Source organism: Capra hircus, chromosome 8 (genome assembly GCF_001704415.2).
Source record: "Capra hircus breed San Clemente chromosome 8, ASM170441v1, whole genome shotgun sequence".
Taxonomy (NCBI): Eukaryota; Metazoa; Chordata; class Mammalia; order Artiodactyla; family Bovidae; genus Capra; species Capra hircus.
The window spans coordinates 73372791-73392932 of NC_030815.1; the positions used below are offsets into that span (position 1 = coordinate 73372791).

Below are 20142 nucleotides of genomic sequence, written 5' to 3' on the forward strand. Positions count from 1 at the left end.
AACCTTTTAAAGATTCTAAGTGATTTCTGTAGACCCCTTGAACTTTCTGTCTATTCGTTTTCTAGTCATTCCCAGTTAGAGGCTGAATCCAGATTGTCTTGCTTTCCCATGGCCAGAAGCAGAAGGCCAGTTACAGATTTTTAATTTGATTTTTCTCTTTCACTTCAACCTTTTGAAGTGCTAAAAGTTGCTTCATGTTTTCATTGGGTACTTTTTGGAGACAGTTTATGCAGGTAGCCTTAATGTTCTTTGTTAATGTTTGTTTTTACTGAAATACAACAAATAGGAAAGAAGACTGATTACCTTGGTAGAATTTCATGGGTAATTAAGTACTATTTGCAGAAAGGTAAGATTCAGCATAGCCAACTTGCTAATAAGCTCGTTTTCTTCCAGACCTGGAAGGCCATGCTGGCAGCAGCTCTTGCAGCAAGTCTTCGCTGACAGTCACTTCCTCCCCAGAGCAGTCCCTTTGGAGATAATATTCAGAATGTAGAATTTTAAGAAGCAGTGGTTATTCCTAGAATTTTTGTGAACCTCCTGTTTTTCTGTGTGAATATTTGGAACCTATTGTCTTGAGATTTATGCTGTCTCGTGATGCATAAAGCAAATGTGCCTGAATTTTTAGAACTATTTACTGTAACAATGTTTATAGTATCTTATGAGTATTAACCTTTAAATTTTCTTCTCTGTTGCTTGGCCTTAAAGACTAGTCGTATTGAGGGTATTGAGCACAGTGCCCTGCAAGCAGTGGATAAATATGAGCTGCTTTTATAGGGGGCTTTTACTACTGATGTCTCAGTGACAGCACAGTGAGAGTGAAGTAAAGTTTTTGTGAGCAAGTGAATTTGCAAGATAAGTTACAGTTTGCATTGTTTTCTGGGTGGAATAAAGATAAAGTTGAATTTAAGATTAAGTAAAATGTGTCTGATCTGACAATTTTATTGAAAGAATACTGCACATTCCTGTTTCATTTATATATATATATATATTTAACAATAAAAATTCCAAGTCAGCAAAAATTAAAAAACAGAGAGTAAGCCTGTTGACAAAAATAACAGAATCAGGTGTGTCAGCATTCAACGGATGCTTTGTTAACTGTTTCAGGTGAAACTTTGGGCACTGTATAATCCAGAAGGTTAAACATATGAGTGAGCGGTTTCTTCCAGTTGGTTTCCTCCCTCTTTATTTTTATAATAAAGGGAGCTTCTTTATGTATTTAGTCAGTCTTTATGTCTTAGAATTCATTTTATAATGCTTACAATATTCTTCTTTGGTTCTTTTAAACATTTACTAAATCTTTTCTTGGTTAGCTGTTTATCTGTTCAATAATATTTTGCTTTTAAACCTCTTTAAAGGGTACAATTTAGACTCTGGATCACCCAGCCCCTGGAGTATAGCAGGTGCTGGAAAAATGCTTAGTTTTATTGTAGGGCCAGACCAGTAATTGTTATGAGATCATTAGTAAATAGTGTAAAGTTGATGTAGTTTGACCTTAAGTGTTTTTTTGAACACAGGCACTTTGGCAGTGAAAAAGAAGCCGTAAACTGAACACTTATTTATTTATTCATCATCCAGTGGCTTACAGGATTTTGTGCTGCCTCCTTATATGTAATGATTGTTTACACCTGCTAAATTTGAATCCTGGCTTTGACACTTGACAGAGGTGTGAAAGGCAAGTTACTTAATGCCTCAGTGCTTTTGTACACTCTCCTATTAATTGAAAGTGATGTCTCTATCATAGTGGCATTATAAGGATTAAATGATAATATATATATAAACGCTCATTTAGTACACTGCTTGGCATATTATAGTTGAATCTTTCTGGAGATAGAGTGTGCTTTGACATTGGTTTATCAGGTCTCTGTCCCCACATAAATCATATTTGTTCTTTTAATGTTAATATTCATTTATTCTTGCTCGGAGAATCCAAAGGACAGAGGAGCCTGGAGGGCTACAGTTCATGGGGTCACAAAGAGTTGGACACGACTGAAGCGACTTGGCACAGCATTCAGTCATATTAATGTACTTGAACAGTGGTTGACAAGCATCTTCTATAAAGGACCAGATAGTAAATATTTTCAGTCTGTTTCAACTGTTTAGCCCTGCTGTTGTTAATTGAAAGCAGCCAAAGACAATACATAAACAAATGGGCATGGCTGGGTTCCAATAAGATGTTCTTTACAAAAATAGCTGGCGGGCCATAATTTCCCAGCCTAGGTACTAGAGATTGGTTTTCTATCTCCTCATTATTGGATGTTTGAAATACATTCATCTTATTTCATTATAGGCACATCTCAGATATTCAGGATGTGGCTCTAGATGACTGCAGTAAATAGAGTCACATGAATTTTTTGGTTTCCCAGTGCATATAAAAGTTGTTTACACTGTACTGCAGTCTCTTAAGTGTGAGATATAGAGTTGTGTCCCCCCAAAATGTACGTATCTTAGTTGGAAAAATACTTTATTGCTAAAAAAAATGCTAACTACCATCTGAGTCTTCAGCGAATTGTAGTCTTTTGGCAATAGTAATGTTTATGACCACTGATCACAGATCATTGTGAAAGGCATAATAATGAAAATGTTTGGCATATTGAGAGAATTGCCAAAATGAGACACAGAGATATTAAGTGACCAAATGCTGTTGGAAAAATAACTTTGATAGACTTTGTCTACACAGGATTGCCTCCAATTTACTAAAAACACAGTATCTATGAAGCACAGTAAAGGGAAGTACAGTAAATGGAGTGTGCCGTGTATAGATGATTCACCGATAACCATGTTGGTGCTAATTTTAATCGGTTTCTTTCAGATAATTTGTTTGAACTATAGTCCTCAAGTGGAATTATAAAATCACTGAATAACCCATAAAGTTTCTTACCATGCAAGAGTTGACATATTTAGAGAATGTCAGAGCTAATAATAATTTGAACACTTAATATATAGTAATTGTTGTTAATTACTACCATTTGTGCATATATATTGTCTATTAATTTTCCATCATGAGATTTTTATGTTGAGTGAGTTGTATTTTTTAACCACTGGCTGTCTGTGTCCTTTTCCATTGATTAGGGTACATAAGAAATAGAGAAGGTGAGTAAACAAGGGAACGGTGTGGTGTGCCTGATGAAGTAAAGACAGACCAGCAATTGCGTTGTCATCCCCACCACCACCACTTAACCATTCTTGCCCCCCAGATAAAGCAGTCATATCATCATCTTAGGATGAAACCTGGATGCTGATGGTTTAGGAAAAAAAGGTTGGAAGAAAGTTCCATAAGTTCCATTTTATATAACACATTATAAATTTCTTGGTTTTTATTAATATTATGTAGAATTTCAAATCAAAGGTCAAAAACACTGTTAAGTTTTTGGTTAAGTTTTCTTGCCAGCAGTCAGATTGTGCCTTTCAAACCCTGTCTTTAAGGTGCCTAGAATGGCTGTGTGTTGACTTGATGCACAGTAGAGGGTCCTTGACTGAGGTTCTCATCCAGAGTCCTCCCTTTTTATTAACTGTATTCGAATGTTCTTTTGTATGATATTAAACAGGCACTTTTTTTTCATTGTGAAAAAGCATTTGTACTGGTCATAGGAACGATTCTTATGAATCCTTTATGAGAACAGGCATAGTTGACATGTTATACTGGACCCTGCCTCGAGTTCAGTGACGTGACTCTAACAGTGAGGTTAGTGTCTTTGCCTTTTTAAAGTATGTGATAATTATTTTAATCTCAAGAGTAAAGTGTTCGCAAGTTTTCAAGGCTTTCATTAATACTTTGTTTTAAAAATAGTATCCAGGAATCTGAATTTTCATGAAGTACATTCATATTTTCAGCCTGCTCCTTAAGGTAACAATCTGGGTATGTGCATCACAGTAGTTTTACCTGTTTAAAATTTACTGTTTAAAGTTTCAGAATTCTCTTAGCTTCAGCATTCTTGTCTTTTAAAAGTCAGTGTCCACTCTGTAATGTTTTAGACCTAGACCCTCCAGTACTGTAGCCCCTAGCCATATATGGCTAAAGTTAAAAATTCAGGAGCCACACGTGGTTAGTAGTTACTGTATTGAACAGCGCAGATACAGGACCCCTCTATAGTAACAGATTTCTGCTGAACAGTGCTATTGTGCACTGTTCAGCAGAAACAATGCTATTCCTGCAATCATCTACTGTGTAATTGTTTTTAATGGTATAGAAATCAGAGCAATGAAGAATATTTTCTAGGAGCAGGGTTATTGTTATTTTCAAAAACAGGAGATAGCAGCATTTGACCAGTCTCATCTGGGGATCGCTACTCACGATGTGGGAGCACTGTTTTTAGAGCCGTGCTTCCTTATCTTTTCCACATTGTGGCATACTTGAGAGCAAAAATGTTTCTATGGCACTCTGAGGTCAGGTGCGGGCTCCAGGCTGGAGGTCTTAGGTTTGGGTGGTTGCAAACCCATGTCCCCTCCCTGGCACGCTAGTGTGCTGCAGAGAGGCACACACAGCTCCCAAGCTTAGTTTCATAGCGTGCTCCGTAATGGATTCCTGGGTAAAATTTCTCTTGGACTGTAAAGCAGGATTTGATTTTATTCTCCCTGTTATTCATCCTTTTTATATGTCATATTCCCAAGAAGACCTTGTGAGATCTAGGCATTTTACAACTGAGAACAACTTTGAAAGCATTCATACACTTGGAGATTTCATAGGTGCTTATGTACATGGTGGCTGTCTCACTTCACATATGGATGGCCAAGCCTGCAGAAGTCATGGTGTGTCATTTCTCCTTTATTTGGTGGGAAGGAGGAAGGAACACCATGACATGTACCTATTTAATTTCACCATACAAGTCATGAAAATAATTTACCTATCTGAGATATGACCATATTAAATACACACAGTAAAAAATATTACAGTGAGGAAGCCATGAATCTGCGTACCCCTCCCCCCGATAAAATTCCACTATACTATTCACCTAAGCATCAGTGGCTTAGTTAGCTATTTCTGAAATTTTATGTTTGTTCATTGGCATTTCACAAATAGTCACAAAACAATAGTGCCTCGAAAACAGCTGAAATGAGAAAATTATTTGCCTTTCTCTCTGTATTTCCCACCCTCAAGGATTTAATGTGAGTTGACTTTTATGGTGTAAATCTTTGGCTCTTGTTATTTCCTGACGGTCAGCCTCTTACTGTTTAGATCAGTTATTTCTAGGGTTCCTCAGCCTGTATGACTTCCTGTTACTCCATTGAGTGAATGGGAGAATGAATCTGGAGTTGGTATGAAGTATGAGCATTTCACTAAGCCAAGAGTATATACTGGAGTCCAGAGGTCGGGAGTTTTTGGTATGGCATGACTTTGTAGCCAAATTAACTAGTTGATTTCATGGGAAATACAAAGTATGAATGCTGTAGGGAAAACTGGCTGAGTTGGATTTAAAAGAACAGGAGAAAGTTTGCATCTCCAAAGTGCTGCCTGTCTGAGGGATTTGAATTTAAAGATAATTTTTACTATGTATGGGAGTTTTTCCCCCCCTTATTCCCTGATTTTATAATCTGACCTACAAGTAACATGCAGCCATTTGCTCTGTTAAATAGTTAGCCCCTGCTTATTTTCTCTCTGTAACTGTACTATAATGTGCTTTTAGTGCAAGGATTGTGTGGTTTTAATCCCTTATTATACTCAATACAGAAGTAAATACAGAGCACCTAATAGAATGGCTTTTAAGTACTGGTTGATGTTGGGCTTTGTAGAATAAATAGTACAATATATTCAGTTTTACACCTTGGTGTTACATATGCATGTAGCATAAACACTAGATTTATTCCTTCCTCCTGATAGCACTGACCATGGTGAGTTGTCTGGGCCAAAGGTTTTAAGCTGGAGATTGGGTGCTGTCCAGACCTTTTGAAATTACATGCAGATTTTTGTGTGTACTTAAATGTGTACAGTTCCTTGGGAGAGTGTGTATAACTTTGAGTAGATTCTCAGAGAGTTCCAAAAAGATAAAGTGCCTTGGACCTAGACAATGAAGGAAGCAAAGAAAGCTTTGCAAAATCAAGCTCAACTTGGAAAAATCACTAAAATGAAAATGATAAAATGCAGTGCTGGTCAGTTTATTGATGTGCCACATTGGTCAGTAAGTTTTAAAATTTAAAGTATATAATGTTCTTTATTATATGTGAAGTTGCTCAGTCGTGTCTGACTCTTTGCGACCCCATGGACTGTAGCCTACCAAGATCCTCCATCCATGGAATTTTCCAGGCAAGAATACTGGAGTGGGTTGCCATTTCCTTCTCCATTATTATATAAAGTCACTTTAAAAATTCTTACAGTGAGCTAATGTTGGCAAGAAAATGACCCTTCTCCCATAGTAAGAGTTTGCTTTTTTATGTACCGTGCGTCTGATGGGGTCTTCCCTAATTTAGCATAATGCTTAGTAGTGAAGAACTTGTAACAGTGGGGAATTGTGTAGTGTGATTGCTGTATCTTAAAGCCCAATTCTGTAACTTAGATTTTTTTCTTTAGGAAAATGACTGGTGTCAAAAAGCAAGGAAAAAAACCTGATAATTTTATTTGAACTTGACTGTGAAGTTAGCACTGACTTTGAGTGTAACATGACTGATTCTAGTAGCCCCTGCTGTGTCTATGTGTGGGAGCCACAAGAAGAGCTGTGCGTTTTGAAGGTGCATAGCACAAAGCATTGCTGGTATAAGTGTGTTCTATTTACAAACATTTGTTTGAGGCCATAATTTGAATTTATTTATTTATGATTGTTAAAGTTCTATCTGAAATTATTTTTGCATTTAAAGAATTTCCCTTGAAGCAACTGACAAACAACTAATCTCAAAAATATACAAGCAACTCCTGCAGCTCAATTCCAGAAAAATAAACAACTCAATCAAAAAATGGGCCAAAGAACTAAACAGACATTTCTCCAAAGAAGACATACAGATGGCTAACTAACACATGAAAAGATGCTCAACATCACTCATTATCAGAGAAATGCAAATCAAAACCACAGTGAGGTACCATTTCACACCAGTCAGAATGGCTGCGATCCAAGTCTACAAGCAATAAATGCTGGAGAGGGTGTGGAGAAAAGGGAACCCTCTTACACTGTTGGTGGGAATGCAAACTAGTACAGCCACTACGGAGAACAGTGTGAAGATTCCTTAAAAAACTGGAAATAGAACTGCCTTATGACCCAGCAATTCCACTGCTGGGCATACACACTGAGGAAACCAGAATTGAAAGAGACACGTGTACCCCAGTGTTCATCGCAGCACTGTTTATAATAGCCAGGGCATGGAAGCAACCTAGATGTCCATCAGCAGATGAATGGATAAGAAAGCTGTGGTACATATACACAATGGAGTATTACTCAGCCATTAAAAAGAATACATTTGAATGTATTCTCAGTTCTAATGAGGCAGATGAAACTGGAGCCGATTATACAGAGTGAAGTAAGCCAGAAAGAAAAACACCAATACAGTGTACTAATATATATATGTGGAATTTAGAAAGATGGTAATAATAACCCTGTATGCGAGACAGCAAAAGAGACACAGATGTATAGAACAGTCTTTTGGACTCTGTGGGAGAGGGAGAGGGTGGGATGATTTGGGAGAGTGGCATTGAAACATGTATAATATCATATAAGAAATGAATCGCCAGTCTAGGTTTGATGCAGGATACAGGATGCTCGGGGCTGGTGCACTGGGATGACCCAGAGAGATGGTGCTGGGAGGCGGGTTCAGGATTGGGAACACGTGTACACCCATGGCGGATTCATGTTGATGTATGGCAAAACCAATACAGTATTGTAAAGTAAAATAAACTAAAATTTAAAAAAAAAAAGGTAATTAAGACCATCAGAGCTACAGAACCACATGCTTCAAACTGATTCAAACCTTTCACTGAATTAGACCATCTCAGAATGTGTTGGAATCGTGAGGTTTTGCCAGCTGTATAATCAGTTCCTTATTCAATTCCTTAAATAGAGATTTGTTGATAAACCAACCTACTGTTTATAAAAGGAAGTGTTTTGGGAAAAAAATAATAAAGCTTTCCTTAAAAAAGAAAAAAAGAATTTCCCCATTTTAGTTATATCTGTCTTAATTTTATAGTCCTTGGGTTTGTGTATATCAGCTTATCAGAAGTATATAAGAAAAAATTAGCACAATAATTATTAATGTTTAATGGTACTATCATGGAATGTTTCATGAATTGTTGATTTCTTTATATTCATGAATTTAGTGAATTATTAATAAAGCACTGATATTTTTTATTTGTTATGTGCCTATTTAAAAAAATAGTGTCGTTGGTTTACTTTGGGAAGAGTTTTGTCGGGGGAGTGAACCAAATATTCTTGACTCAAAATTTCATGAAAGAACTTTAGATTTACTTTATTTCTGAGGGCAGGTTGATATATAGACTTGGAATATATTAGGAAAACATGCTGAGTTGTTACTAAGAAACTCTGTCGTGAGTTGGGAGAGAAGAACTAACGTCTTTTTTGTTTATTTCAATTATACAGCAGATATAATTTCTACAGTAGAATTTAATCATTCTGGAGAGTTACTAGCAACCGGAGATAAAGGTGGTAGAGTTGTCATCTTTCAGCAGGAGCAGGAGGTAAGTGTTTAAAGTTTGATATCTAAATATCAGTTTGCTCTTGGGACTGGAGCTTATGCTGGAGAATCTCATCAGAGGATGTTGGCAAATTTTTCTTTAAAAATTTGTTGTATATCAAGCAGAATATTGAATGTGTAAGTAGCTCTAGTTCTCTTAGCTTTGTGTGTCTGTGTACATGTGCCTGTTGTTTTGATTTAATTGTGAAAGGATTTGGTTAGAGAAAGGAGTGAGAAGGGTGTTATACAAGATTTTAACTGATTTTATAGCCTTGGCCCTCATTTTTTTTTTCTCCTAAAATTCCATAAAGTAAAATTGTTTTGACCTTTTCTCAGTGTATAATCATCTTTGTGTAATTAGGGGTGGGAGCCTGGTTTAAAGGAAAAAGCTGCTCAACTATTTTGATATCAGTTTATACTAATACAATTACTGTAATTTAAGTATAAAGGTTTTAAATGATAGTTGCATGTATACACATGTAATGTACATAATTTATAAGCTTAGTTACTCCTCTTTAAAGTAGATTTGAACATTGTTTTCCTTTCTTTTTGAAGAAAGGGATTTCTCATTGCAGAATCTGTGATTAAAGTAGGGTTGATTTGGTTTTGTATACAACATAGGCACACTTCTAAATCTGATTGACTAGATTTCTCACTAAAATTTTACACTAAACAAAATTTGTCACACTAGATTTTCCCTTAGTCTCCCTCTCCATTTGTAGATCAAAGCTAGTTTATCATTTGCTTCCAAACATTCTGTCCCTGTCTATACTATCTTCAAAAAGAGTTGAAAGTAATGTGGATAAAATGCAGGGCTTTATGAACAGATGTCTAAATCATAACACAGAGTTAGCTTTTAAAGGATTGTGAAATTCCTTAAATAAGCAAGAATCTAGTAATAATACTACTACTTTGCACTTCTATAGCGCCTTTGACCTGAGGATCTCAAAGTGCTTTACAAACACTAATGAATTAATCCTCACAACACCCAGTGAGGTAGGTAATTTAATTTTAAAAGAAATGATTAATAGTGTCTGATTAGAAGATGCACAAGCACTAAATATGTCTCCTTTTATTATTTTTCTTTTTGGTTGGAAGGAAATATGAAAATAAGACTCAAGGTTTTCTTGACAAAGGATGTTTTTGTGGGAAGTGGGGGCAGCTAAAAACTTGACCATAACAGTCTAGGAAAACTTGGAGTTGAAATAGAGCCTTACAGATCATTATAGTTTACCTTTATTTCCAAATGAGAAAGCAGATTGTTAAGAGATCACTTGATTACCCAGACTCACAACCAGAACCCAGAACTTCCAGCATGTCCCCTCTCGGTGCACTCCAGTGCCTTTCATGTTAAGTCACCAAAATGTGAGTTGTTCTTTAGAAGTTAGAGGTGGATTTCCTGTAGACATTCTCTGCCTTTTTGTGGTTTGGTTTGGTTTTTTACTGAAAACTAATGGCATTCTATATATTGTTTTAAAAACAAAAGGTGTTTGGAAAAGAACATTTAAATTTATTTGTCTCCCAAGCGTTTCCATCTTGAAGGGCTTTACATTGTGGGTTTCTGAGCCTACATTTTTAGTGGGGGCTTTGTGTTGTTTAAAAGTATAAATTGTCATTCTTAACTGCATGTAAGTGTTCAAGACAGAAATCCATTATCTAGAACCTCAGATTAGTAGTATGTCTTTTGAGAATTACTTAGTGTAAATCTCAGTGTATTTTTTAGTGATAAAAAAGATGATTATTATTCTCCTTCTTGAAATTTATGTTGTTAATGTTAATTTGATATTTCACCCAATATATTTTCCACATTTTTTAAGCCCTTATTCTGGAGCTTCTAATGTTATGCTGTCTTCAGGACATTCCGTACCTATGTTAATTATAAATGTATGTGCCTTATATCAGTAGCTAACATACTTAGGTTAGATTTTATGAGTTCATAGCTAAATGTCTGTAAAATAGTGTTAGAGTTTGAAAATTGGAAGTGAACTTAGAGATAGGCTCTTTCTAATGTTCAGGTAAATCTCAGCAAAAGTTTATATAAAGTTAATATTGCTCAGTTTAATAGCAAAGGCCTGGGATTAGAACTTGGATCCCTAAATTTCAGTAGCTTCTTCTAACCACCACTGCTGTTATATGTACATCCCAGGGTATGTTGGCACTTAACAAGTGAGCGGTTTTAAGAACCTGCTAGTTTTCTTTGCAAAATGCAGTGATGTTTGAACTATTGTGTCTACAGTGGCAGGGTTCCTTGCTAAAATTCTCTTGACTGGAGACTTAAGTATTTCCACTCACTCCTTGTATAGTCCTTACTTAATTAAGAGAAGGTCATACTGCAGTAGCAGTGAACCTTGCACATCAGACTTTGACCGCAGTATCCCACCTTTCTGTCTCATTTTACTCTTAAGGTGTGGCAGGTCCCCTTCCTGTCATCTTGTCGGGCACACTTTGCTTCCTGTCCATCTATTCCCCAGGCGAAGAAACCGGGTGCTCCTTTACAAGATTTTCATTTGGTTCAGGTGTATTTCAGCCTGGTGATTCTGTAGCATGTTCTACTGTTTTGTGTGTGTGTGTGTTTTAAACTAACATGTTTGAATGATTTTCTGTTTGACAGAATCTCTGAGGTAGAAGCGGGGCATGTAGGGAAATTGAGGCACAGGGTAGATCGAGTTTCCAGGAGGCATCACACCCATCACACAGTCAGAGTCCAGACTTTCGAATTTCACCCAGTGTTCTGTGTAGTGTGTCCTGAAATAAGGCACCGATCTTGCTGATTTTCACAGCTTGTGTGTGTTAGGTTGGTACAAAATTTTAAATCATGACGAGGGTCATACACGTATTCATTAATCAAAATAGGAACCACTACAGTCAACACATTTTTGCCAAATAAGAATGTTTATTCCTGTAGTATAAAAGTCCATACTTCAGGATTTGACAAACTCTTGGAAAGCATTTTCTGCCTCCTGCTGGTTGTGGAAGCAGTTTCCCTGCAAAAACTTGTTGAGTTGCTTAAAGAAGTGGTTGGTTGGTTGGCAAGGGATCAGGTGAATGTGGCAGATGAGGCAAAACTTTGTAGCCCAGTTTGTTAAACTTTTGAAGCCTTGTGTTGTGGAGAAGAATTGGGCCCTTTCTGTTGATCAATGCCAGCTGCAAGGGTTGCAGTTTTTGGTGCATCTCACTGGTTTGCTGAGCATACTTCTCAGGTGTAATCATTTCACCGGGATTCAGAAAGCTGTAGTGGATCAGACCAACAGTAGACCACCAGTGACCATTACCTTTTTTTGATGCAAGTTTGGCTTTGGGAAGTGCTTTGGAGCTTCTGCTTGGTCCGACCACTGCCAGTTTTCATATACAATCCCCTTTTTGTCGCATGTCACAATCCGATTGAGAAGTGGTTCGTTGTTGTGTAGAATAAGAGAAGACAACACTTCAAAACAACTATTTTTGGTCAGCTCATAAGGTACCCGCTTACCAGGCTTTTTCATCTTTCCAATTTGCTTCAAATACTGAGTGACCATAGAATGGTCCATGTTAAGTAAGTTCTTCTACAGCTTCTCATGTAGTTGTAAGAGGATCAGCTTTGATGATGACTCTCAATTAATTGGTTATTGTCAACTTCCCATGGCCAGCCGCTGTGCTCTTCATCTCAAGGCGCTCGTCTCGTTTGCAGAACTTCTTGAACCACCACTGTACTGTACATTCGTTAGCAGTTCCTAGGCCAGATGTGTTGTTGATGCTGCGAGTTGTCTCCAATTCTTTATGACCCATTTTTAACTCAAAAAAGTAGCTCGAATTTGCTTTTTGTCTGATGTCATTTCCATAGTCTAAATATAAACACCTAGTAATAAGTCATTAGCAGAAAAAAACATATAGCAGGAAATGCACACTAAAATGGTATACAACATAACCACATTTATTTATGGATGTATCCCAAAGAAAGGCAATGCCAAAGAATGTTCAAGGTACTACACAATTGCACTCATCTTGCACGCTAGCAAAGTAGTGCTCAAAATTCTCCAAGTCAGGCTTCAACAGTACATGGACCAAGAACTTCTAGATGTTCACGCTGGATTTAGAAAAAGCAGAGGAACCAGAGGTCAAATTGCTAACATCCATTGGATCATAGAAAAAACAAGAGAGTTACAGAAAAACATCTACTTCTGCTTTATTGATTATGCCAAAGCCTTTGACTCTGTAGATCACAACAAACTGGAAAATGCTGAAAGAGATGGAAATACCAGACCACCTGACCTGCCTCTTGAGAAACCTTATGCAGGTTAGGAAGCATCAGTTAGAACTGGATACAGAACAATGGACTGGTTCCAGATCAGAAAAGGAGTACATCAAGGTTGTGTATTGTCACCCTGTTTATTTAACTTATATGCAGTATACAGCATTTGAAATGCTGGACTGGAAGAAGCACAAGCTGGAATCAAGATTGCCAAGAGAAATATCAATAACCTCAGATATGCAGATGACACCACCCTTATGGCAGAAAGCGAAGAAGAACTAAAGAGCCTCTTGATGAAAGTGAAAGAGGAGAGTGAAAAAGCTGGCTTAAAACTCAACATTCAAGAAAAGATCATGGCATCTGGTCTCATCACTTCATGGCAAATGGATGGGGAAACAATGGAAACAGTGACAGACTTTATTTTGGGGGGGCTCCAAAAGCATCACAGATGGTGACTGCAGCCATGAAATTAAAAGGTGCTTGCTCCTTGTAAGAAAAGCTATGACAAACCTAGCACCATATTAAAAAGCAGAGACATTACTTTGCCGACAAAGGTTCGTCTAGGTAAAGCTATGGTTTTTCCAGTAGTCGTGTATGATAGTGAGTGTTGGACCATAAAGAAAGCTGAGTGCCGAAGAACTGATGCTTTTGAACTGTGGTGTTGAGAAGACTCTTGAGAGTCCCTTGGACTGCAGGGAGATCAAACCGGTCAATCCTAAAGGAAATCAGTCCTGAATATTCATTGGAAGGACTGATGCTGAAGCTGAAACTCCAGTACTCTGGCCACCTGATGCGAAGAACAGACTCATTGGAAAACACCCTGATGCTGGGAAAGATTGAAAGTAGGAGGAGAAGGGGACGACAGAGGCTGAGATGGTTGGATGGCATCACCGGCTCGATGGACATGAGTTTGAGTAGCCTCCAGGAGTTGGTGATGGACAGGGAAGCCTGGTGTGCTGCAGTCCATGGGGTTGCAAAGAGTCTGACATGATTGAGGGACTGAACTGAATTGATTCCAATATCAAAATTGCAAAGTTCAACAGGTACAAAACTGCAGTTACTTTTGTAACAGCTTAAATAATAGCTTTTGACATCAAAGTGGATGGGGCAGTATTCTTTCTGATGATGGTAATGTGGAGGGAGAGCCCAGGCAGCTGTCAGACTGTGGTGTTCCATACTTTTTAAGGAATCTTTTATTTCTATGGGTGCTCACAGGAGATGGTCAGCACTTGTTGAAGTAACTGGTTTCCTGTTGGCTTTGGATTGCTCAGACCTTCTTCTGGTTTCTCTAAGGCTTTTTGATACATATAAGCTAAAATGTTGGGGAGGGTTAATATTTTTAAGAGACAGTTAAGGAGAAAGGTGAACAGAAAGGTTGTTCTTACTGATTTTTCTGGATTGTTATGCAGCCTTTGTTTTCTGTTTTCTACCACTGCTGGTTACTTACTAGGATTTCTTTCTCACTTTTCTGTTCTTAATGTAGCATTCCTAAAACTTAACACGGTTTAGGCTTCCCTGGTGGCTCAGCTGGTAAAGAATCTGCCTGCAATGTGGGAGACTTGGGTTCGATCCCAAGTCTTCCCTGGGTTGGGAAGATTCCCCTGGAGAAGGGAAAGGCTACCCACTCCAGTATTCTGGCCTGGAGAATTCCATGGACTGTCCATGGGGTCGCAGAGAGTTGGACATGACTGAGCTACTTTCACTTCAGTAGCATGGTTTAGAAGAAACCTTTAGCATGCTTATCTCAAAAGGTGGATAGTATTGTTTATATGTTTGTATTCCCTTTCTAAATTATTTGGAAAGACTAGAATGAGACTCAACCGCGTGATATTGTTTAATAGAATTTAATATCATATATACAAAGGGCTTGGTTTAGTGTATTGTTTATTAAAGTGAAGGGACAGAACCTGCTGTTTTAGGGTGACAGGGTAGCATTCTTGGGAGTTGAGTAGTATGTGGGACCTAGATTTGCAACTCCTGGCAATGCAGTTTGCTTTTACCAGTAAAGAAACGGAGGAGCTCAGATTACTGGTCAGAAGTCCTACAGTTAACAAAGAAGTGAACTCTTACTCTAGAACCTTGGCTGTTCCTCCCGATTCCCTGCCCATTGCATTCCCCTTTCTCACCTGGGTTTAGCAACAACAGTTGATGTGCCACACTCTCTGCCAAGCTCCCTAAATCTTATTAATTCTCACAGTAAAGTAATGGAGATGTTATGCTTACTTACTACATCTTAATTTATTACAAATTTATAAGTGAATTGAGACCTAAGTTAAATGCCTTTTCTAAGATCGCACAGCTAGTCAGATGGGTTAAAAAATGAAAAGCTAATCTGGTATAAATTGGGATGAATATCCACAATGAAAAACAAGTCTTAACTCCTCTAAGTAATGAATCTTATAAATCAAGAAAATCAGTTTCATATATAGTAATGAGAAAAGACTTGGACCTCAGACTTTTTAATAATAGCCATTAAGGAATGATGTCTTCTCTGTAGAAGTTTAGTGACAGAAAAGTTGGAGTTTGGAAGCCTGGGCTCTCTCTAGTCCTCATTACATATCCGTTAACTCGTCCAAGCACCTCTCTTGTTCAGCCGTCTGTTCTCCAGATTCCTAGTTTCAGTTTACCTCTTAATATTCCCAGTAATTAAAATTGCTCTATGCCTTGCTCTTATTCTGTGTCATGGTTTAGAACTAAATTATTCTGGGTAGTTGGTCCCATCACTTCATGGGAAATAGATGGGGAAACAGTGGAAACAGTGTCAGACTTGATTTTGGGGGGCTCCAAAATCACTGCAGATGGTGACTGCAGCCATGAAATTAAAAGATGCTGACTCCTTGGAAGAAAAGTTATGACCAACCTAGATAGCATATTAAAAAGCAGAAACATTACTTTGCCAACAAATGTCCGTCTGGTCAAGGCTATGGTTTTTCCAGTGGTCGTGTATGGTTGTGAGAGTTGGACTGTGAAGAAAGCTGAGTGCCGAAGAATTGATGCGTTTGAACTGTTTTGAGATCCAACCAGTCCATCCTAAAGGAGATCAGTCCTGGGTGTTCTCTGGAAGGACTGATGCTAAAGCTGAAACTCCAATACTTTGGCCACCTCATGCGAAGAGTTGATTCATTGGAAAAGACCCTGATGCTGGGAGGGATTGGGGGCAGGAAGAAAAGGGGATGACAGAGGATGAGATGGCTGGATGGCATCACTGACTCGATGGACATGAGTTTGAGTGAACTCCGGGAGTTGGTGATGGACAGGGAGGCCTGGCATGCTGCGATTCATGGGGTCACAAAGAGTCGGACACGACTGAGCGACTGAACTGAACCGATACAGTCTGAATCATAGCACTTTAACCTTATTAGATTTTATAACATCTTAAAGCATTACAGTTAACTCTTTGAACAACATGGAGTTAATCCCTATATAATTTATGGTCAGCCCTCTGCATCCCCTGATACATCGTACAGTTGTATTTACTATTAAAAATACACACGTAAAAGCAGTCCTACACTGTTCAGGGATCAACTGTATTAACTGTAACCTACACATTTCCATGGTTGGTTGAATCCACAATATAGAGGACCAAGTACCAGTTATACCTGGACTTCCCACTGTGCAGAAACTTGGCACCCATAACCCCTATGTTAATACATCTTTGCATACATTGTTTTTCATTAGGTTATACTTTGAAGCGGAATTGTTGTGTACATCTTTTAAGGCTTTCGATAAGTATTGACAGATTATTCTCCAGAAAAGCTGTGTAAATTTATACTTCTCCCTGTAGTGTATAATTTTTGTCCATATTCTCATCTTTAAAGCAATGATCATGATCATTTTTTAAATTCTTCTTCAGTTTAAAGGCAAAACATTATTCTTTAATTTTGTGTACTAATGATGAGTAGTTACGTATTTGCTGACCATTTTTTAGGTAAGCTACCAACTGTTGACCTTTTCATCTCTCAAGGGGGAGAGTGTTAATATTTTTACTAATTATTTTTAAGGACTTGAAAAGATAGTAATATTTTTTACACATGAAAGGTAGTAACCTTGTCTTATGATGCACTTTTCTCCCTAGTGTGCTTTTTTTTCCTTAACTTTTAAATATTTTTCTTCTTACCTTGTCAGAAGTCAACCTTTCTCTGTTCTTTGCTTTCATTTTTATATTTAGAAGCTCCTTTTCACTTGAGAATTATATTGAAATTCACTACTGTAATTTCTCTTAGGTTCTTTTATGTACTTTTTAAACATTTAATTTTTCCCTCTGAAATTTATTTTTGTGTAAGAAATGAAGTTCTAATTCTCTATCCAAATGTTTGTTTGGCTCTAAAACCATTGGATTTTACTGCTGTTTTCTATTTTGGTTGGTTGAATCTCAGGGGCATACTTGAGTTCATGACACTACCACTAGAGATCATGGCCAGGCCCTTTATTTAAGTAAACATACACATAGGTGTGCAATAGTGCACACATTAACTTTTATTTGCGTGATGTGCTGCCATTCACCTCCCACTTCATAGATAACTGTTTGAATGTGTTTTTGTAATTCTCATTTTGTTTTTGTGTACTGAACTGTATTTATTTGTGGCAAAATATAACATTCAACTTCGCAGCAGTTTCCATGTGTACAGCAGGGTTTTGCCAACCACATGCACATTACTGTGCAGCAAACCCCCCAGTATAACTGGAACTCTGTACCCCCTGAACAGCAGCTTCTTGCCATCGACCCTCCTCCAGTCCCTGGCTGTCACCATTCTACTTACTGTTTCTGTGAGGTTGACTGCTTTAGATAATCCATATATAGAAGGGGAGTTGTGCCGTGTTTATCATTAATGACTGGCTTAATTTTTTTTTTAGCATAATGTCCTTAAGGTTCATCCATGTTGTAGCCTATGATAGGAGTTCATTTTTTTTTAAGGCTGAATAATTTATATGTGTGTGCACATACCGCCCACCACATTTTCTTTATTCATTGTCCATCAGTGGACATTTAGGTTATTTCTGCCTCTTAGCTATTGTGAGTAATCTTTTGAGATTCCTTTTTCGCTTCTTTTGGATTTATACCCAGATTGCCAGATCATCCAGTAGTTTTTTTTTTTTTTTTTTTTCCCTCGATGTGGCATATGGGATCTTAGTTCCCAACCAGGGATCTAATCTGTGGCCCTTAGAGTGGAGGCATAGTCTTAACGTATGCAATGCCAAGGAAGTCCCTATTACTTATATTTTTGAGGAACCCCCATGGTATTTTCAAAGTGGCTACACAATTTGTATGCTAGTTTTTTTTTTTTTTAAAACTCTGTTGAAATATACATCGAAAAATGCACAAAACACTAGTGGATTATCACGCAGCAGATATCTCAGTCAGGAGCTAGAACTTCCCCACTTCCATCAACCCTCCTCATTCCCTTTCCAAGCCACTCCTTTCTCTTTCCTCCTTATAAGTCTAGTTTGGCTTGTAGTTTTAGAACTTTTTATAAATGGAATCTACAGTAAGTATTCTGTGTCTGGCCTTTCTGCTCAGTTTTTGTTGATGTAATAATTTGCTCACTTTCATTACTGTATTGTGGTCTTCTGTATTACTGTACCACAATCTAGCCATTCTGTTACAGATGCGGATGTTTTGTTTGGTTCAGTTTGTGGCTATAAAGAATAAAAAGTTTAAGACAACATAGTAAAAAAAAAGACAGCATAGTAAAAAGGGAAGCCTGGTGTGCTGCAGTCCATGGGGTTGCAAAGAGCTGGACACGACTGAGTGACTGAACAACAATAGTAAAAAGTGGTTCTGCCCATTCTATTCTCATATAACGTATGAGAATTCTGGCTCTTCAACATCTTTGCCAATGCTTTGTCCGTAATTTTATAACAATGTATGAAAATTCTGGCTCTTCCACATCTTTGCCAGTGCTTTGTCCATAATTTTATAATTTAAGCATTTTGAGATTATGAGGGTGTCTTGTTATAGTTTTAATTTGTACTTTCTTGATTAATACTGAGGTTCAGCGTCTTTTTATGGGTTTATTGGCCACTGGATATCATCTTTTGTGAAGTACCTACTAAAATTTCTTGCACTTTTTTCTGCTAGATTGTCTGTCGTTTTTCTCACTGATGTGTAGGCTTAGCACCTTTTGAGTATTAACCTTTTGTCACTTGTATTTGTTGGAAGTATCTCCCATTCCATGTTTTACCTTTTTATTTTTCTGAATGATATCTTTTGGTAAGTAGAGGTAATTAATATAATTCAGTTTATCTATATAAGTTTTTCTCTAGACTTACTGCTTTTTCTTTCCTGTAAAAGAAATACTTCTCTACTCCAAGGTCCAGGAAGATAATATATTCCCATTATTGTTTAGATATGTGCTTTGCAGTATGGTAGTTACTAGCTCCATGTGGCTATTTAGAATTTAATTAGTTAAATGTAAACTTCACTTCCTTAGTCACAGTGGCTACAGTGGTATTCAACAACCACATATGACTGGTGGCTACCATATTGGACAGCGCAGGTAAGGACTGTTTACATTGTTGCAGAAAGCTCTCTTGGATAGTGTTGTACTAGAAGCATTTACAGTTATATTCCTGATAATTCACTTGGAATCAATTTATGTGAGTGGCTTAAGGTGGGTGTAGTAAGGGTCAGAGTTTGTTTTATTATACTGAATATATGAATAACCAATAAACCAAAAACTACTCAGTGGAAAGGCCATTCTGGCCCAGCAGTTGCACTTTTGCCCTAATTCAGGCCTACCTGAATTATATGGACTTCAGTTTCTACTCTTGACTAAAGCTTCTTATACACAAGTTATCTGAAGGCTGAGATTCTGTGTTATTAAATCTCTGTATACCTCTGGGACCCAGTGTACATAGTACTATAGTCTTTTGCTTACATTAAAAATAGCATTCATATTAAAAATAGAATTGCTGTTTATTGTAACTTTCTTGGAGAATAATAGGACAAATGTTTTGAGACTGAGTAAGTAATTTTCAGTGGAAGATATATGGAATTTCTTCTAAAGAGATATTGGTACATAGCTATTAAATGGGTTGGGTTATTAGATTTGGTGTAAGAGTATTATAATGAGACCAAGAGTCTCAGTTTGAATTTTACCCTTTCCACATCCCCAGTGTGCATTATGTTCTGTTACGTGTTCTGCGTTCTCAGTATTGGTGAACGCACTCAATAATAATTAATCCAGATACAACTGTGACCATGAATGATCAATCCAGATAATCAGACTACTGGAAAAAACAACCTAAAGGCCTGTGCTTGTGAGATAATGATTCAATAAGATTTTTCTTTTTAAAAGAGCAATAAT

General features: G+C 37.4%; 1 protein-coding gene across 4 annotated transcripts in view; it reads left to right on the forward strand.

Annotated features, from left to right (window-relative positions):
• The window catches only part of PPP2R2A (protein phosphatase 2 regulatory subunit Balpha), an 86098-nt gene that overhangs the window by 44806 nt on the left and 21150 nt on the right, over nucleotides 1-20142 (forward strand). For 3 of the 4 annotated variants that reach the window (XM_018052348.1, XM_018052347.1, XM_018052346.1), the window contains exon 3: nucleotides 8514-8611. In XM_018052348.1, coding sequence (XP_017907837.1) covers nucleotides 8514-8611 — 98 coding nt within the window. Of the gene's footprint in view, nucleotides 1-8511; nucleotides 8612-9533; nucleotides 9604-20142 lie in introns of those variants that run through there. The other variant, XM_018052350.1, reaches the window with a different exon arrangement.